The sequence below is a fragment of the Crotalus tigris genome, unplaced genomic scaffold, assembly GCF_016545835.1.
Source record: "Crotalus tigris isolate CLP2741 ecotype Arizona unplaced genomic scaffold, ASM1654583v1 scf7180000017754.2947050, whole genome shotgun sequence".
Classification (NCBI taxonomy): Eukaryota; Metazoa; Chordata; class Lepidosauria; order Squamata; family Viperidae; genus Crotalus; species Crotalus tigris.
The window spans coordinates 1,278,013-1,298,013 of NW_024096616.1; the positions used below are offsets into that span (position 1 = coordinate 1,278,013).

The window sequence follows — 20,001 nt, forward strand, 5'->3', positions numbered from 1 at the left end:
GCTTTTCCTCTAAAGTTTTGTTTTATTGTGTCTATCTGAAATAGTATTATTAATTTCAATGGTTTCTAAACTAAAGTGTTTCAGCTTTTAATCATTCCATTCTTGTAGTACTGAATTATTTTCCTTCTTACTGCTTGGACAGCAGAGGGGGCAATACCAGTGCTTCAACATTCAGGATAGAATAATGCTTTATATATGCTTGGTTATTTATTTAAAGGATCTATATGGCTGCTCATGTTATATAAAGTAACTCTGGATGGCTAACAGGTAAATAACAATACAAAACTTTCTCATACCACCAAACTTCATCATAATTCCATCACAAAGCTACAAATGACAGGCTCTCTCTCTCCCTCTCCCCCCTTCCCCCCCTCCCATCTCCCAGATCTTAGCAGCCATATTAAATAAAGTTGTATTATACAAGAGTTCATAGAATCAGACAATCAGGTTGCTGAGCTTTTTTTCTTAACACAATTAACATAACTAGTGCTGCAATTAATATAATCCTCTGATATTGACTATTGGGACTTTGTAAAAATCAGCCTTGTAAAGTCATATGTTTACACAGGGAAAAAAAATAAATTGATTTTAAAAAGACTGCAAGTTTACTTGATCAAATTGATTTATTTTTCATGTTAGCTGAATTACAAATAAATGCATGTTTATGCAATTGCTACATTAAGATGCCTGAAACAGCAGTTAATTTTTAAAAAAAATAATCATCTGGCAATAACTGAGCACTAGTATTCTTGTTTAGCTGGAGTTTTGTGCAGTAAAAAACATGTTCCCTGTCCTTATGTCCTTATCCACCAATGGATTTTATAACTTGTATAAGACAATCGTGGCTAAGCATCATGAATATTCTCTTTCATTTGCGTGAGCTTCAGAGGTGACTGCTTAGCAAAGTGAGTAATCTTTTACATAAAACCTGTGTAAAAATGAGCAATTATTAAACAGTGGGTAAATCATGACAGTTATTTGGAGCTGTTCGGGTGTAGCGCAAGTTTAAAGCCATTGCTGTGGAAAACAAATGGCTGTGCTACCTGAAAGAGATTGCAGTGTAGAAGAACCTCTTTTTAAATAGATAAAGAATGCAGAAGCGGTTTCATGAACTTTGTAAACAATTTTTCTGCTTTAACAATTCTAAAGAGTGGTGCTTTGCACAGCCTTATCAAATAGAAGTGCAGTCAAGGACAGTAAAACCTTTGGCAACTTGTGCATATGAGTTGCAATATGTACAATTACCACACAGTGTTTCAGGTATACCATGTGTAATGCATGCTACAAAACAAATACTTGTTAAATGTCCCACACCGATTGCCTATTTGTCCTCTAATAGGAATTTTAAAAAAATCAGTTATTTTCTATAAAAACAGCTTGGAAAAAAATACCTAACGTCAGTAGTCTTATGTTGCCAGTACTGCAGTTTGCTTGCTCTCTTGAGTTTACAAAATACTAGGTAGCTATGCCTTCTTTCAGTAATGCAAAGGGCAGATAAATATTAAAAATGAAAAGATCAGTTTGATCATAGAATAAGGAATGATCGAGTGATGAAATCCAACATAATAATAAAGACCTCTGTACATAATACACTAGAAAGCCTGATTGAAGTAATATTAGAATTTTGCCATGTAAGCTTCTTCTGATCCTACTAAGCTCTTAAAAAAAACAGTACTAGCATGTTAAATGATATTCAGAAATGAAATGGCAGTTTGGTAGCTCATTAAAGTGGGAAGAAGATTCTTATGACCACTTCCAGTTCATAACTTAACAGCTGTGTTGTGTAACTGAGGTTCTAATTAAGACTTCAAATACTGCCTTCTGATTTAATATGTTACAATAACCTAATATGAAGATAGAATGTAGATGCATCCTCTTAACTCAAAAGTGTTCAGTTCTACAGTTCTATAGTTTCACTTAGCTACAATTTCAGGTAGTACTACTCTTTCTTTTACAGCACTCACATTACTCTAATTTAGTAGTATGTGAACAATTTGATTCTCCTTGCACCTGGTGGGAAGACTGAGTGGCATCATCTTCCCATCAGATAAACTGCCCATCAAGATAATATGGATAATATTTTCCAGAGTAAGCTAGTTGTCAAATTAAACTAGTATTGTAACATATGCATGAAGCTCTAGAATAATTGATAAAATGGAAACTAGAGGAACAGTAGAGTTTCCATTTTACCAATTATTCTAGAGCTTAACGCAGATGTACAATTCTAGCTTAATTTCAGAATTTTCCAGAACTTTATTCTGATGTTAGAGGCTTCTTAGATGATCTGAGCTGCAACAATACTTTCAAATATACCTTTTAAATTCAGTGCCTCCTATTGTTGCAGATGTAGTTGTCTCTGTTATGAGGTTTAGGCTAGTCAAAAGAGTGAAAAATGAGATAATAGTATAGCGAGGAACAATAAGCTCTACTGAATAATAAGTCCTTGCCTTGCACTCAACAATATAATCATGGCATTGCACATGATTCATTCAATAGAATAATAGCTATTTTGCATACTAGCTATGGGTAATCCCAAAAAGTAGATTAGACAGATTAACAATATTAATTCTACCTCACCAAATTCTTGGTATGGTTTTTCTAATCTGGAAACAACAATGCCTTTTTAATCAAGAAGGACTGCTAACTCACAAGAAAAGTTAACTCTTGTACAGGCTAGAAATTAATCGTGGACAAAGCCACAGCCAAAACAATAGTAATGACCTCTCTCCTATCTCCCTCCATTTCTTTTCACATAATTCATTTCTAAAATGACATTTGACGTCAAGGATGAGAGGAAGCCTAAATCCAGCCAAGATCAAGTTGGAGATGATGGCAGTCAGGTGTGGTACCTTATTTTGTCTTTGTAACATTGATCAAAATGTTCTTAACAGACACAGGAACAAAATCTGCATTTCTGAAGGACAAATTACATCTATTTAAAATAAACTAGCTATCTTGCATGTCTGAGATTTCATCCCATTCCCAATCACATGGGTTTTTTTTCTTTCAGAATCAAAAAGATGTGCCCCAAAGTGATTTGCACTTATTCTTTATGCCCATCTAACACATAAACATTGAAAATCAGTAAATTTAAAGGCAACAATCTTAATACATTCATTTGGAAATAAGTTTGATTTCATTTAATAGTCTTTGATTTGAAATAACCCTCTGTAAGATTATATTATAAAGTACCGTATTCATTAGTAATAAGTGAAGATATGGGGGCACTCCATCACTAGAGATTTTTAGAAAGAGACTAGCCAATCACCTGTCTGAGATGGTATAAGTTCTGCTTGAGCAGGGGGCTCGACTAGAAGACCTCCAAGGTCCCTTCCAGATTCTATTCTATTCTATTCTATTCTATTCTATTCTATTCTATTCTATTCTATTCTATTCACCTAAATCTAATCTTAGCTAATAGACTGGTCTTTATTGAAAATCACCGTAATTTATTTATTGGGGGTTTTATGCCAATTCAATACAGAGGGACAATGAGTAGCTTATATTCCCTTCTTTCAGTAATAATTTTCAAATAGCAAAACAATTAATGCCAAGTAATTCACATGTTCTGAAATGGTAACGCCAAATGAGAGGAAAATAGAGTTGCTACTTCTTGAAAAATAAATCCAATTCTCCTAAATCTAATTCTCCTATAATTTAAAAAAACTTTTGAAGATTTCTTTTTTTAATTTTAGGAGAATTAGATTTATTTTCTTTCTTACAGATCCAGCAATTTTCCTCTCTATGATGGATGGACAACTTTTGGCCCATTCCCTTCAACCTGTGCCAAAACTCAGTGGCACAATGATACAATTTTGGTTATTTTTCCAGGTTTGGAGGTTGTTTCAAGGATGAGATGAATGCAGTTTGTCTCGAGGAATCTTCCCATAACCATCCTTATCTTTAACCATCCCTCCTACTGCCTACTGCCAAAGGCCACATCTCTTTCAGTGATGTCCTCTTTTGGTTTGGTTTATCTGCTGTGGATCTTAGTCTGCTCACCTAAGCTACAGGATATGACTGTAGAATGGCAGGTTACAATGGGAATGCCTCTGCTTCTTTCTGTTCCCTGTTCTTTCTCTGCAAAACCCCCATCTAGTTCAAAATTTGGCTAATCTCTTTTCCCTCTCACATATTTTATAGGTTTGATAGTTTGTAGAAGGAAGGTGTATATAGAGAAGAAAATTAGTCCGTCTGCCTTGTTAAGCCTTGTTCTCTGCGATTGCGCTTAACAGTCTCTCCCATTCTGCAAATTTGATGCACCAATTCTCCAATGTCCAATATAGCCTCCCTTAAACTATCAGGAGCGATAAAGCCCTCCTGCCAGTAGTCACAATCAGGTAGAATGGAGAATTTAGAAATTTGCTATCATTGCAAGGCACGACCCCAGTCTGTGACTTACGTATGGCTGTCTTGTTTTATGATGTAAAAGCCTCAAAAAGGGATGCGGTTGCATGAAATCCAAGTCCAATCTCAGATGGTATTTCATCATCCAGAGAAGGTCCAGAACACACCCTAACAAAACTGATAATTGTTGCTGTTCAGGAGGGGTTGCTCCACTTCTCCCGACTCACAGGATTCTTCAAAGTAGCTGGCGGGCTCACATCCACTGTCTTCTTCCTCTCTGGGGCAGGGTAAGTTTGTATAATCCTTCACAATTTGGAGGAGGAGAGGAAGAGAGAGAGAAAATACAAACATACTTCAGAGTCTGAAATGTGTTATTTTGAAAAAAGGTAAATTTAAAGTAATTAAAATTAATTTACTCTGGCCTTGAGATCAGTGTTGCATTATTTATATATTTATCCACGTAGAGCACTCAAGCTGTTGTTTATACCATTTTACCTCCTTTTTTCATTTTTCCAGGCATACAAATGACTGTGTTTGGGTGTATATGTGGAGAACAAGGTTTAAAGGAGAGAATGAGGAGTAGCCTAAGGTGTTTATGACAACCTTTATGATAAAATAAAAAATGTGAAAGAACAATCTTAGAGGGCTGAACCAGCTACTTGTTTCTGAATTTTTATAAAATAAACCATTCACCTGTTCCTTAAGAGCATCCAGCTGTTTCTGAATTAAGGTGCAGATCTGACTGAAAGTAGGCCGCTGAGTGGGCTCCAATTTCCAGCATGCCATCATTATGTTGTACCTGTATTGGAGACGGGAGGTGGGCAAGGAAGAAAAATCTGAGTCTGATACTTTCAGAGCAAATTGCATGATAATATTGACAGCTGATTGGACAGTCCCAGGCCTTATAATTCTGGCTTAGAATCTGCATCTTTGGTCTCCTTGGGTACTATTGTGCCGTCTCATTCCTCCTTCGGCATGGTTCAGGCTCCATGACCCATCTGAGTTTTCTTTGAAAAATATTATGAATGCGTGAATGGGAAATTAGCAGTTAGATTATTTGTGGGTATCATAAAGCTTCTGTTCCAGTCTTCCTGCATGTAGCCATTAAATTCAATGGGCTGAATGTCTGAGTGGATGTACTACGGTGCTACCAAAGACAACTAACCGAGATGGCTGGGAGTCTTTTCTCAGCATAAACATCAACCTTTCTGAAAGGAGGGAAAGGAGGGAATCCCATATAATCAGCCCTGATTGGATCATTTTCAGATTCACTCACACAGGGTTTATGAAAAAATGAATGGAATTCAATTGAACACAAATGATTCCCATGTGACCAGAAGAACCTGTAAACAGGTGGACAGAGCAAACATCACAAGCATTCTGAGCAATATCTTGAAAGATATCAAGGTTCCCTCAGTTTTTTTTTAGGATGGATGGGTGGGTGGATAAGCACCTGGAGCTGAAATTCTTTTACTTACATATCATCTGGAGCAAAATCTGGCTTCCCCATATGATATCCTTGTTTCACAAGGCTATAAAATTTGTAATTCACTTTCATGCCAGGATAGGGACTTCTTCCTATAAAAACAAGAAAATAGGTAATGCTTGTATAGAGGAAGGACCCTGCAGTTTTAGAATGCTCCCTATAGAACTAGCTAAAATTTCTTAGAAGCCAGTTTCACCTCGGTTATTCTTTGCAGGCAGTTTGAGGGCAAGATCAGAGAAAACAGAGGTACTAACACAACAGATAAGCATTTTTCAGGCTAGGAGCTACACTTCTTCATTCCATCCTGCTTGGCCTTTGCAGGAGTCATGATTAGTGCTTGGAGCTGAAAAATATTTAATTTTTGGATCAGGGTTTAAGGGATGACTTTTTCCCCATTAAAACCCACCAATCCTCCTGGTTTAAGGTGATTGAAATTTTGGAAGGAATGCTATAAAAGCCTTTCATTCCTGAAAACTTGTCTTGACTCCTCAGAATGAAGTGACCCCTGCTATTTGTCTGCAGCAAGCCAAAACTGCATTGAAATGATAGCACATACTGTATATAGTAATGTGATGGTCCGAAACTGCTCTGATATACTGGCATCCTTATTTATATACAATGCAAGCATGTGAGTCTTGCCAAAAAAGCCAATGCAATCCTAGGCTGCATTAACAGAGGGATAGAATTACGATCAGGTGAAGTAACACTTTACAAAGCCTTAGTATAGCCACACTTGGAATACTGCATTCAGTTTTGGTCCCCACAATGTAAAAAAGATATTCTGAAAATAATTCAGAGAAGAGCAACAAAGATAATAGGGTAGTGGAGGCTAAAACATATGAAGAAAAATTGCAGGAATTGGGTATATCTAATTTAATGAAAAGAAAGACGAGGGGGGACATGATAGCAGTGTTCCAATATTTGAGGGGCTGCCACAAAGAAGAGGGAGTCAAGCTATTTTCCAAAGCACCTGAAGGCAGGACAAGAAGCAATGGGTGGAAACTAATCAAGAAGAGAAGCAACCTAGAACTAAGAAGAAATTTCCTGACAAGTGGAACAATTAAACCAGTGGAACATCTTGCTTTCAGGTGCTCAAACACTGACACTTTTAAGAAGAGATTGGACAACCATTTGTCCAGAATGGTATAGGTTGCATTAGAAGACCTACAAGGTCTCTTCCAACTCTGTTATTCTGTTAATCATATTTTTGCATCATGAGGTGGGTGCACAGGCATGAACCCCAAGGCCGCATTTTTGACAAAGCCTTTCCACATAGAAAGAAGCAGGCAGGCAGGCATAAACAAACCAATAAAGAAATGTTCTTCCCTTACCTAGGGAGAATATTTCCCAGAGAAGGATGCCATAAGACCACACATCGCTCTGTCCTGTGTAGACACATTCAAAGATGCTCTCCGGTGCCATCCATTTCACTGGGAGGCGAGCCTGGAATGATACGCTATAAACTCAGAGAGGAGGAAGCCCTTATGCTTAGCATTCCCTACAGGGACGTTATAGAGGTTAAACATTAGAGCACCTTCTTTGCATGCAGATGATCCCTGAGATTTCCAGGGACACGTGGGAGGGATACTTAGACAGTGGCTATCAATAAGTACAGGCATTTCAGTGCCAGATAAAGCTAGAGTTTGATTCAGTTTTATGGGGATGTAAATGTATAGATCAGTGATGGTGAACCTTTTAGAGACCGAGTGCCCAAACTGCAACCCAAAACCCACTTATGTATCGTTGGGTGTCGACTGGGTGTGGCCCATTGGCTGGGCATGGCCCATTGGCTGGGTGTAGCCCATTGGATAGGCGTGGCTGCGGTGGTAACGGCAGACTGGGTGGGACTAAAAAGTTCAATCAATCAATTCCAACTTTGCAAGATCTTTTTTTTTCCATGAGAAGTTGAAATTGACTGATTGAACCTTTTTTTTTTTTTTGCACATGGCGGCGGAATAAAGCGAAAAAGTTTTATAAAACCCAGCTGAAGGCCTAGGACTGGGGAGACGATGCACGTGCCCACAGAGAGGGCTCTGAGTGCCACCTCTGGCACCCATGCCATAGGTTCACCACCACTGGTATAGATTCATTCCAGTTACTTACATTGCCTTTGACAACATAATTGCTGTCGTTCACAATATCCCTGGCCAGGCCGAAGTCACAGATCTTGGCCACTAGTCCATCAGCCACTAGCACATTCCGTGCTGCCAAATCTCGATGGATGCACTGGATTCAAGAAAGAGAGAAAAAAGGGGAAAGGGACAAATTGATTTTCTTCTTATTTATTTTTACCTTTTTTAAAAAAACAAATAACTCGAGGCAGCATACATACCTAACTTTCATTCCTCCTCTTATTTCCCCCACAAAAACAACCCTGTAAGGTGGCTTGGGCAAAGAGAGAAAGTGATTGGCCCAAGATCACATAGACAGTTTTCAGACCTAAGGCAGGATGGGAACTCACAGGCTCTTTGTTTCAATTTATTAATCCTACAACTTGATTAGTAGCAAGGCAGATACAGACCAGTTTGGCCAGTGCAAGGGCAGTCAAAAGTCTTCAGCATGGTACTTTAAATGTTTTTGTGTGGTCTAGGTCACTGGAATTAATGCAATCTAGAATAATGGGGAAGCTATAGGAATCCTGAAAATTTACAGAGGAAAAACAAATGAAAAAAAAGTGCCATATAGACACCTCATACAAAAAATCAACTTACTGATTGTGCCAATATATCTATAAAAGATGTAATCATTTGTGGATATGTTTGGCTAATACAACTACTTGAATTAACTATTGCAAAGTTATTTTTGTGAACTCTTCCATTGTCTTTTTCTCTTGAAATGGAGGTGGACATTAAAAGATCAAAATAATAGAAATACACTTGGTTGTTGTTTCCTTTCTTATAAATGTTACTTTGCAGCTTTTCCTGTCTCAGTGCATTCATTATTTAAAGGTTGACAGAGCTATTAGGGTACCATATAGGCAATAGTACTTAGCTACACAATACTTGTACAAACTCTGTATAGGAAGAGAGGAAAAGACCTATCATTTTATAGAATCTGTGTCTCAGCCACTGGATTTTTTGTTGAATATAATTTTTTGGGACTTCTGCTGTAATAAAGAACCAAAGAGAGTGCTCTTGTCAACATGATTTATAACAGGGGTCCCCAAAAACCGGCCCATGGCCCACTATGGGGCCATGCCCTGTTTGCAACTGGGCCATGTGAGGGGCTAGTTGGCGCACTTGCACATGCATTCAGCTCGATTTGCATGAGCGGCGGGTCAGTGCACACACACACACAATTTGATTTGTGTAAGCAGGGGGCCACTTGACTTATATGAGCAGCGGGCCACTCAACTTGTGCGAGTGGCAGGCTGGTTCTCCTCTCTCCCCCCACCGGGAGGAGAAAGGATGGATTTTGCTAAAGCTAAAGTTTATGTCAGATTGCCCCTTGCTTCCTACAACATTTAAGCAAAGAAATATTCAAATGGATGCCCAAATTTGTATGTTAAATGGGCAACCATATAATTTTTATCAATCAATCAATCAACCAACCAACCAACCAACCAACCAACCAACCAACCAACCAACCAATCAAAATGCTTCTTTTTATGTTGGTTAGAAAAGAGAGAATACAATGTTCATACTATCCTTAACAGGATTGTATACTCGCTCTTACACAGACCCTATTTTTTTCAAAAGCCATACAGAGTTGTGCCTTAAAGATATAATCCAAAAGAATACTTCCAAGTAGTACACTCTCCTAAGAACAAATTCTTAGATTATACATGGATTGTCTCAGGAATCACAGCACTATGAACTGATAGGATTGTATATTATTCTGTGTAGTAATAACAAAATTCCTTCCTGGTAGGAAGATAATACAGGAAAACAAGCTTAGGCCTGAACAACTTTTAGTTAGGATGATGATATGCACTGTCAGGAGAGAGTCCTCACATTTTTGGAAGCCAGGAAAGTCATTCCCTGAGCTACTTGGTTGGAGAACTGCAGCAAGTCAAAGAGATCAAGAGAACGTGGGTCTTCTTTTCCTTCAGCTGATACCAAACTTCTTCCTGGATTGGGAGAAAGTTCACAGAGGTCACTGAAGGTATGCCTTTGATAGATAATGACAGCCACAAAGAGGGCTATGAAAGCAACTTAGCAGTAAGACGTTAAAATAAGAAAGGTCAAAAAATATAATTCTCTTGAGAGAATTCACTCATCTCAAATCACTCATGATAACAAAGGCCTACCTACCTAGAGACTAAATATAAGTAACTCCCAAGGAACTAATGGAATTAATTTGGGGTAGGCATTTGCAAGAATGAGCTGGAAATTGCTGAGTAGAAGGAGATTTAATAGTTCTGTTCTCTTTGCTCATCCATAATTGCTCTATCTATAAATTGGTTTTGCTTACCTATGGGCTTTACATATAAAGAACTGCTTTATGAGGGCTCTTTGGTGCTTTCTGAGTTTGCTAGCATTGATGATGTTACCTAGTTTGGATAATGAAATGTCTGTAAGAAAATAACCAAGCTCAGAGAGTACCAAAGAGCCCTCATTTCAAACCAGAGCTTCAAATATTCTTCTCTATTGGAACTGTTTTATATTTGGAAAGGATTTGGGACCAGAAAATGTATACACCTAAATCAGCTTTAATTGTGAAATATACCTTAATGAATGATAATTAAAGAATATAAAGGTGCAAGGGGTAAAGATGCAATTCACGAACAGTGATTTGCATGCAAAATGACTTCCAGATGAAAATGCTAAGGTTCCAAATTCAAAAAGAATTTGGAAAAAGCACTTTCAATTTTGTGTGACAGTCTTCCTTAAAGCAGCTTGTCATTATTCACTGTTTTCTGCATGAATCTGAAAAAAAAGTTGCAGCCCCTTTAAGAAAACATCTCACTAAAGTTAACGCAGCATATAAAATAGCGATAATTTTTTTAGGTATACATGCAGACTCCATGAAACAAGCTGATCCTATAAGAAACTTGAGGAACTGAGTAAAGACCGACTGAATGGTGTAATCTATAAATATTACAAAATAAAATAAAAATAAAAAGGAAGTAATAAAATACTCCCCACTCCCTCCCCCAGCATGTAGAAGGATCATGTCCAGTTCTGGCTTTTCTGATAGCGGTTGGAGAGCAATGATCTAATGCAGATCCTGTGCACATTGAAATCTATGTTGCGTCTGTAACTGAGGAATTTAAGTATAGCTGTACAAAGAACATTGCAACAATGCACGAGCTTTATTTATGGCAATATAACTTTAACATCTATATCTGCTATATTATTGTTGTACAACGTATGCACATATTACTATGTGTCCATTACTGGGAATATTTAGCAACTGCAATTATAGGTAGTAGTTATGTATTAAACTTCCCAGTCATCCCAGAGATGAAATGTTCCCTTTTTCCTGGATCACACTGAGTTGGCTGGCCTGAAAAATTTCCAGAAGTAAATCATTCAGAATAGGAGGCTACTTTTAGTGTTCCAAACAGAGAACAGCCAAACTGGCATGGTTTGGAAGACAAATGTAACGCTTTAAGAGTTCTCCAGATGGCACATATTTATCCTGTGCTTGCCATTCCAATAATAAGGGTCCTTGGCCAAAAACCACAATGAATGTGCCACCAGCAGTAGCTGTTCTATAAAAACCTTATGCTGTGAGGGAATACTGCTTATAAGGCAAAAGGAAAAAGGAGGGGGAAGGAGAATCTAGATGCACAGACCTATGGTGTATTTACAGTTTAGATAGGTGCTAATTTATAAAATATTTGCAGGAAGGAGCAATGAGGCAGAATGAGTAAGTAAAACTTAGTTCAATTGATACATAATTAAAGAACAAAAAAGGTTGTAAAATAATATATTGTGTAGGTAAGGGAAGAACTAGGAAGAAAAAAAGGGAATGGAGAGTTGGATAGACAAACTGAAGGATCGTCTTTAAAAAGATCCCTTGTAAGGGAGACATCACCACATAGCAACTGAACTATTCAGATGCAGTATCTGGATAATAATGAAGTGGTGAGGGCCAGAACAGCAAATAAATGCATTTCTGGCTGTCCAACTTCCACAGTTTTGTTACTAATCCAAAAAGTGGTAGCTGGGGACATAATTATCATCCCTCCATCGAATTTGCCTTTCTCCAAAGGCAAATACAAGCAAGCCCCATGCGAATCCCGGACATATTTGTTCAATAACACAATCTTCGATCTTCGGGAGAGGTATAAACCAGTTGTTTATTGCTAAAAAGAAATTTAAAAACAATAAAAACAACTATTTCCAATGTTAAAAGAAACAACTTAGCTTTCGCTGGTCCCCTGCCAGCGTCCTCAGAGTGGGGCTCAGGGGGTGGGGAGATTCTTTTCATACACCTTGCTGGTCTAACTGCTTACTCATTGCCCGTGGGCCAACCTTCCTGATTATCTCTAATTGCCTTGGTTGCCCCGCCTTCTCTTTTTTTGCACTCCAATTCCACACTTTCCCCCTCTCTCATCCTTATCAATCTCGTCCCTCCCAGCACCATTGCTGCTGGTGTGCTCTTTAACCGCTCCTCCTGCTCATTCTTGGCTGCGCTTTCAGACCCAGTGTTCTAAAAGGCTTGCCATCAGGGCTCCCTTCCTTTCTAGCCCTGGTCTGCACGCTGTTCCTGTCTGCCGTCATCCATTACTGTCAGTCTTTTTTTCTCCGATTTCCCTCCACCCCGGGTGTGCGCATGCTCCATCGTGCCTCAGCCTTCTGCTCCGTCTGCCCACAACCGGTGGGGATGCCTATCGGCTTGCTCTTAGGCTCAGCCCCTCTCATCCTCATTAGCCTTATCTCCCCCAATTTCCTTTCCCACCTGGCTGTGCGTGTGCACAATCGTGTCCTGTCTCTCTGCCCCGTCTGCCTACGGTTAGTTGGACTATCCACTGGCTCCTTTTTAAGTCCAACCTCCCCCCCTTTTTTATCCCTTTCCCCCTCCTTCCCCCTCTTGGCTAACCCTGTCTTTGGTATCCTTGTCTTACGTGTTTTGGGTCGTATGGTCAGGTCTGGCATTCCCAATGACCTCTCATTGTCACCTCCCCCCTGCGACCCTTCACCATGCTCACTTCCTTCCTCCTTTTCACCCCATCCATCCATCAGTGATTCCAATATTTCACCATCCATCCCTATCATCCCTGTTCCCTCCAAATCCTTTCTTTGCCTAGCCATGCGATGACTGCCTTCCCCTGTTCTGGTTCTGCCTCGGGTAAGCACCATCCACATCCTGACTTGCTCCTCATGTATTTTTAATGTCTGGTATGCAGGGGCAATTCTATGCATCGATTGATTGAATCCATGTTGGAGAACCAGTTAATCAGGAAGGATGGCCCTATTACATGGGCAATGAGTAAGCAGTTAGACCAGCAAGGTGTATAAAAAGAATCTCCCCACCCCCTGAGCCCCACTCTGAGGACGCTGGCAAGGGACCAGCGAAAGCTAAGTTGTTTTTTTATTTATTGTTTTTAAATATCTTTTTAGCAATAAACAACTGATTTATACCTCTCCCGGAGATAGAAGATTGTGTTATTGAACAATATATATTGTTCTCTGAGCAAACAGATGATTCTTGCCACTTGCAACTCTGTTATTCTGGTCAAATCAGAGTAGAGCCCTAGTATATTAGATCTTGTGCAGAGTGTGAACTAAATTACTAGATTTGTAATAAAATTAGTGTTTAACTTAATTTCTTATTTCCAGATTTTAAAAATACATTGTGCTGAATTTCATACATTTAAATATGTGGAGTTTTCTCTTGACAAGTTCATGAAATATCTTTGTTTTACAAAGAGTTATTCGGAAATCAGAATATATTTTTTTTGAGTTCAGCTAATAAATCTTGAGATGGCTAAGATTTAAACTAGGAAGTTTTGCCCCCAGTTCCAAAATGAGGGTCTCTGGTCACCGAGACAGGCATGATATCAAGCTATTTAATCTAATAGATTCACATTTTTTCCCTGAATTCTATCTAATCTTTTGTTGTTCCATGCTGAATAAAATAATACATAAAACTTTTAGAACTGAAGATGAGGAGACAAACTGGCAGGAAGTGTGTTAGAAGTAGCCAGAAGACCCTAGAAAGATCAGCGAGTAGGCTGGATGAAAGATTGATAGCTTCGGCAGGAAGATATTGGGAAGATTGGGAGTCAGTGGGATCATTGGCAGCAGTAGTGAGAAGACATTGGTATAATTGGGAGTGTGGGGTTTACATCTGAACTTCTGGTTGGCTGATTAGATCCTGGCCAGAAACAACTTTCAGCCAGTTAAGCCTACCTTACATAACCATTATGAAGATAAGAAGGCCAGGTTCTACTGAGTTCTCCAAAGAGAGAAATGCGTAGTAATAAGCAAACAGCAATTTAGCTAAAATATTAATAATGTTGCTAAATTTCTAGAACAGACATACCCCTTTTCGGTATGTCTTTCCAGTTCTCTTGGCAGTGATCTTTGAGTATTACCTTGTGCTGGCATAGGCACTGATGTGGTGACCGATTTCATTTCCAAGTAACTGTCAACACTTTGGCATCCAAATCCACTATCGCTGAATGAAAGAGATCAAAAGAGGAAAAAAACCATCAGTAGTTTTTATCAGTTTTAAGAGCAGATCTATCCCGCCAAATAGTTAATAAGTTTTGGTTTAATTCTAGAAAGTCTACTGAGGAAGTGAATAGACCAGTTTCACACACAGGGACAAGCAAGAGTTTCTCCCTCATCCCTGCAGTAAATAAAGGACTATTTCTGAATTGTACATAGTCAAATTTAGGCTAGAATTTCTGTGTGTTTCTTGACTTAAAATGTTGGGAAACAGTGTAGGGGATTTTTGTTAGTTATGGTTGGAATGATCTCCAGCATCTAAAAAAGGGAGATCTGGGTTTTACATGTGAGCCTAGGACTTCAGAATACCCTCATATCTGTCTTAAAATAGAAATTGGAGTCTCTACTAGGGATTGCAACAGAATAATTTCTTGCTATTTTAATTAATTAAAAGTATATGCCATCCATCTCATTCTCCAAAGTGACTCTGGGCAACTTTTTGCACACTTAAATATGCTGTCACTCAATGTCAGCTGTATTAACAAACTGTTAACACAGTTTTACATTCCATATAAATGGAGGTCACTGATGACTAACTTATTACCTTCTTTGGACATACTTTTTTCCAAGGTAGATGTTTTTGTAATCGGCCATCATGCTATCAAGAGTGGATTCCAAGTTTAGACCCTCGATTATGAGATGCTCAGCTTTTTCTCTCAGGAAATTCAGCAAGTCCCCAAATGGACAGAACTCAGTAATTACAAGGACAGGGCCTAGAAAACAGAAAAGAAACATTACTTGAAAGTTCAATCATTTTTCTGCTACATGCAGCATTGATCAGTGAAGTGCTGTCCACTGAAAGAATCACATAGTTAGAATGACTTATGGGTCATCTACTTCTATCCTTTATTCATAATAGGATCCACTAAACTAGTATTTCTCAAACCTTAGCAACTTCAAAATGTGAAGGAAGGCGGAATTATTTTTTAATCTCTCTTATTCATTCAACTCAGACAGCTCTGAAGGAGAATATAAAAATAAAGGATCTCTCAAGCTGAGTTCAATTTCTGGTATGCTATATGTTTTAAGTTCCTGAATTAAACCATTGTTGGTATTTATAGTTTGATGGGAATCTGATATTTTCAAACAAATATTTACTGAAGTAGTGACTGTCATCTTCACTTGGAAACCTATGATTCAACCAATGATAGAAAAGAAACAATATTTCTGCAAACCAGAAAGGAAATGAAGAGAAGAATAATTACCTCCATGAGTACATGCTCCTAGAAGATTGACAATATTCTCATGGTGACCCAAATGGCTCATGATTTTCAGCTCAGACATAAGAGCTTCTTGCTCATCTGTATGTGCAGTTGCTGAAATCCAACATGAGAACAATTAATTTGAAGTCAAATATGGGAGCAGGATATAGGAAATAGACGTGACACCTGAAATGAAAGCACCAAATGATGGAAAGGCTCCAGGTTAGAATCATTCAGTTGCAATGAGACTACGTAGTTCAAACCTTAGCTAGTGTAGAAGCCCACTTCTGCAACAGTAATGGTTGGGAAAGAGTGACTGTGGGAATCCACATACTTTACAACAGGGATACATACTTCCCAAATATTCTTCTGTGGCTTTCTCTCTGAGTCATTGAAGTGGGTGGATCAAACAATGGATGAAAAAACGAGAATCCCACGGTGGAGGAATGGATTGTGAAAGCGTCAGAACTTGCAGAAGTGGCAAGAGTAATCTGTTTGCTCAGAGAACAAACAACAAAAATGAGTTTTTTTGAAAGATTTAAAACCTTATATATTTATTGAAAGAGGAAAAACGAATTGATGATTTATGGATTTGAAGGTTAAGAAAGATGTGGACCAAAAGGGGGTGGTGGTGTTGTAAAATATTTAAGGCAATAAGAGTGTAATCATCTGTTGAAAAGAAGGTCAAAGTCACTTATAAATTTCTTAGGAAAAAGAAAACTTTGGTTAACATTCATATGTTAAAAGACAAATCAAAATAAAAAAGAAAAGTGCATGAAAAAAGAAAAAGGAAACTTTAGTATCGATGACCTCCAAGGTCCCTTCCAACTTTATTATTATTATTATTATTATCCCTCACTGGGGGATAATTATTATTATTATTATTATTATTATTATATTTGGTAAATATACATTAAAAATGCAATAAGTAAGGCTGAAGAGAAAACATATAGAAAAAAGAAAAAAAATCTTTGTAAATATAAATAAAGAATTGAATTGGGTAGTGCCATAGATAGAAATCAGAAAAAATTCTTAGTAAATATGAAAAAATTGAAATTGGTAGGGCCAAAGAGAAAAGAGAAAAAAGAAAGCCTATCTGGTTCCTAGGAACTGGTCTGATCTGGTACTTACATTTCAGCATTTTCACTGCCACTTTCAAGACAGAATCCTCCTTTCCCAGCCCAAAAGCTGTAGCTTCAATCACCTTCCCAAAAGCTCCAGCTCCAAGGACTTTTCCTGTGAAGTAAATACTGTCTTTTTAATTTTTATTAAAATTAATTTAAAAATATGCAATCATATGCAGTAGTTTTAATGATGCATATTTAAGATCAGGAAAAGTAAAGAAAAACATACACAAAGAAAAAAGAGGAAAAAATTAAAAAAGGGGGTGGAGAAGCACAAAGTAGATAAACAAGGAATTTACAGGCATCATAGAATTAGTTAAAAAAATAGGTGAAGATTTAATTCTATATAATTTATGGGAAAGTACCATTTACAGTAATAACATTTAATAGACAAATAGTTTGGAAAGGAACTTTTGTTGACCTTTACAAGATTGCTACCAAATATGGAGAAAGGATTTGATCAGGTTTTTATAAAAAATTTTTTTCAGAAAATGAATGGCCCATTTTAGCAATCAGTACAGGAGCATTAAAACAAGTTAAACATACCAGTTTTCTCTAACTAGAATATTCCATGCGAATTTAATATTATTATTCAATTGAATTCACCACTGTTGTCTATTAGTTATTGTACCAAAATTCTGCACTATTTGATTATACAGTCTTTAACTTGTTTGGTGTCTGAGTTATATTTCACCAACAATTTCTATATAAGGCCCAGCAAATACTCTGTATTATAAAATCTCCAAATTTAGTCAAATTTAACCTTTATTAGTTTTATTAGTAATGTCCCATGTATTTAATTATTTTAGTATGGGGACTAAATCCTGTTACTTGATACAAATACTGCTTTTCTTCCATGTCAACCTTTGCCCTTATGGATCAAATAATCTGATATTGAAATATATTGCTATATGTATTCTGTCATCAGTTTTAACACATAACATTTGGCTGAACAATATGAAGTACAACATCAATAGTGTATTATTTCAGTTTCTGAGCTTCCAATTTAATTCCAGTTTTTTCTTCTTGGCATACCTCCGTTGCCAGAGACTCTAATGCCAATCAAAATAAGGAAGGAGAAAGGAGGCAGCCTTTTCCTGTCTCTTTCCTCATATAAGTAGATTTCTGTCATAAATATTCATGACCTTGGCTTCTTGTGTTTTTAAAAATACCCCGTATCCATGTAAAAGAAGTTGGAGCCACAATTCATCTTCTGCAGACTTGTAAGCATGAAAAAACATTTCAAATGATTTCAAATTTCAACATTTATTATAGCTCTGTGGTCAGAGACAATTTCAAATAAACAAAAATACTTTTAGATAAAAGCAGAGTTGTCCATGTTTATAAGGAGGAAAAAATCACATGTCCAAGAATCAGAATGCCTCCTTCAGCACTTTCAAGAAGTGATTTTTTAAAAAGCCCTTTATCTTGTTGTCATTTAGGTATTAATTGACGTAGTTGGACTATTGCAAATGCACTCTACATGGGGTTACCCTTGAAGAGTATTGGAAAGCCACAACTGTTGTAGAATGCAGTGGCACAGGCAATTCTTAGGGCACCTAAGTTGGCCCATGTTATACTGCTGTTCCATGAACTGCACTGACTGCTGGTTTGCTTCTAGATGCAATTCAAGGTATTGGTTATCACATTTAAAGCAGTGCATGTTATGGATTCAGGCTATCTGAAGAATTTTCTCACAATGGCTGGCTCCACTTGTGCCAGCAGAAGGGACATGCTGCAGACTTCAGCAGCCAAGGAATTTCAGCTGGTGGGGTCTAGGAGAAGAGCCTTTTCAGCCATGGCTCCTGACCTTTGGAACATCTTACCCCCCTATCCCCGAGGTGATATCCTCACATATCCTCCTGACCTTCCACTATGTCCTAAAGACTTGGCTTTGCCAGTTGGCCTGTGGCCCCAACAAGGGGGTATTATTCTGGAGGTGGCTATTAGATTAGAAGACCCCACCTCTCTCGTGTTCTTTGTATTCTCTTTTCCTCCCCATCTTTTAATGATAAATTACTATTGTTATTTATTGTCTTATCCCTTTGAACGTTTAGTGGTTTTGATGCTTGTAAACCTCATAGAGTGGCTTCTAGATGAAATGGGCAGAACACAAATTTAATAAATAAATAATGAATGGGGAAACACAACAGAATAAACAGGATTTTAATTCTCTCTACGTGTGGGTGAGAGTATATGCTTGAAAGCATGATCTTGAAAAGATTTTTAGCAGAGTCTATATGGCCAAGGTGAGATTTTCAAAAGCCAGTTCTATTTTTCCATTATGGCTAGCTTTGGTTATACAATCTGAACATTAAAAAAAAAAACATTCCAATGGTATGTGTGTGTGTATCTATATCTATCTATCTATCTATCTATCTATCTATCTATCTATCTATCTATCTATCTATCTATCTATGTCTTTGGTTATTCGGGTTTTCTCCCGCGTAAAATTGGAAGTGTCTTGGCGACGTTTCGACGAAGTCCCATTCGTCATCTTCAGGCTGATGTTTTCGGCTTCGTGCTTCTACGAGCAATGTGTGATCGTAGCTGTTTATTCCTTTTAACTGCCAGTGGGGGTATGAACTGATTGGGTGGGAGCTTGGCTGTGTTCTGAATAACCAAATAACCCGAATAACCAAAGACCTACATACAAACACCTGCGAAAACCTCAGAAAACATATATGTATGTATGTATGTATGTATGTATGTATGTATGTATGTATGTATATATATATATATATATATATATATATATATTCCACAGCCTATTTACTTTTGGATTCAAGAGTTAATTTTTATTTGGCATCATTTTTCTGCTTCTATAAAACCTCAACATTTTCAACAAGAATAATGCTATAATCCTATTCAACAATTAGATATTTTCATATTGTTGTATAATTTCAGTATCTAATCTGCTAATAGGGCAAAATGAGCTTTTGGTTAGAGATAAAAATTTAGAGGTGGTCCTCACCAAATTGCAGGTTGTTTCTAGGAAATTCCCATTTCTCATTGTAAGGAAGCTGGGTGGGGTCAATAAAGGTGTAATTGTTTCCTTCACAGGCTTCAATAATCTTCCAGTGGACTTGATATTTTGGTTTCTGAGAAGAGAAATTATTTAGGAATCGTATGTTGTTTCACAGTATTTTGATATTGTGTTTATACAACCTGATCCTATTATGGTAATCTAATAAAATGACAGATTGTTGCATTAAAAT

The 20,001-nt window shown here is 37.5% G+C and overlaps 1 protein-coding gene across 3 annotated transcripts in view; it reads right to left on the bottom strand.

The window, feature by feature from the left end:
- Positions 1-604: 604 nt before the first annotated feature.
- CSF1R (colony stimulating factor 1 receptor) overlaps positions 605-20,001 on the bottom strand; it is a 58,905-nt gene continuing 39,508 nt past the window's right edge. For 2 of the 3 annotated variants that reach the window (XM_039340871.1, XM_039340873.1), the window contains 11 exons: positions 19,758-19,884; positions 16,791-16,895; positions 15,663-15,773; positions 15,002-15,170; positions 14,322-14,404; positions 9,787-9,902; positions 7,937-8,059; positions 7,165-7,276; positions 5,826-5,925; positions 5,041-5,146; positions 605-4,650 (listed from right to left, as the gene is read on the bottom strand). In XM_039340871.1, the coding sequence (XP_039196805.1) occupies positions 4,516-4,650; positions 5,041-5,146; positions 5,826-5,925; positions 7,165-7,276; positions 7,937-8,059; positions 9,787-9,902; positions 14,322-14,404; positions 15,002-15,170; positions 15,663-15,773; positions 16,791-16,895; positions 19,758-19,884 (1,287 nt within the window). In that variant the 3' untranslated portion in view covers positions 605-4,515. The remainder of the gene's footprint in view (positions 4,651-5,040; positions 5,147-5,825; positions 5,926-7,164; positions 7,277-7,936; positions 8,060-9,786; positions 9,903-14,321; positions 14,405-15,001; positions 15,171-15,662; positions 15,774-16,790; positions 16,896-19,757; positions 19,885-20,001) is intronic. The other variant, XM_039340874.1, reaches the window with a different exon arrangement.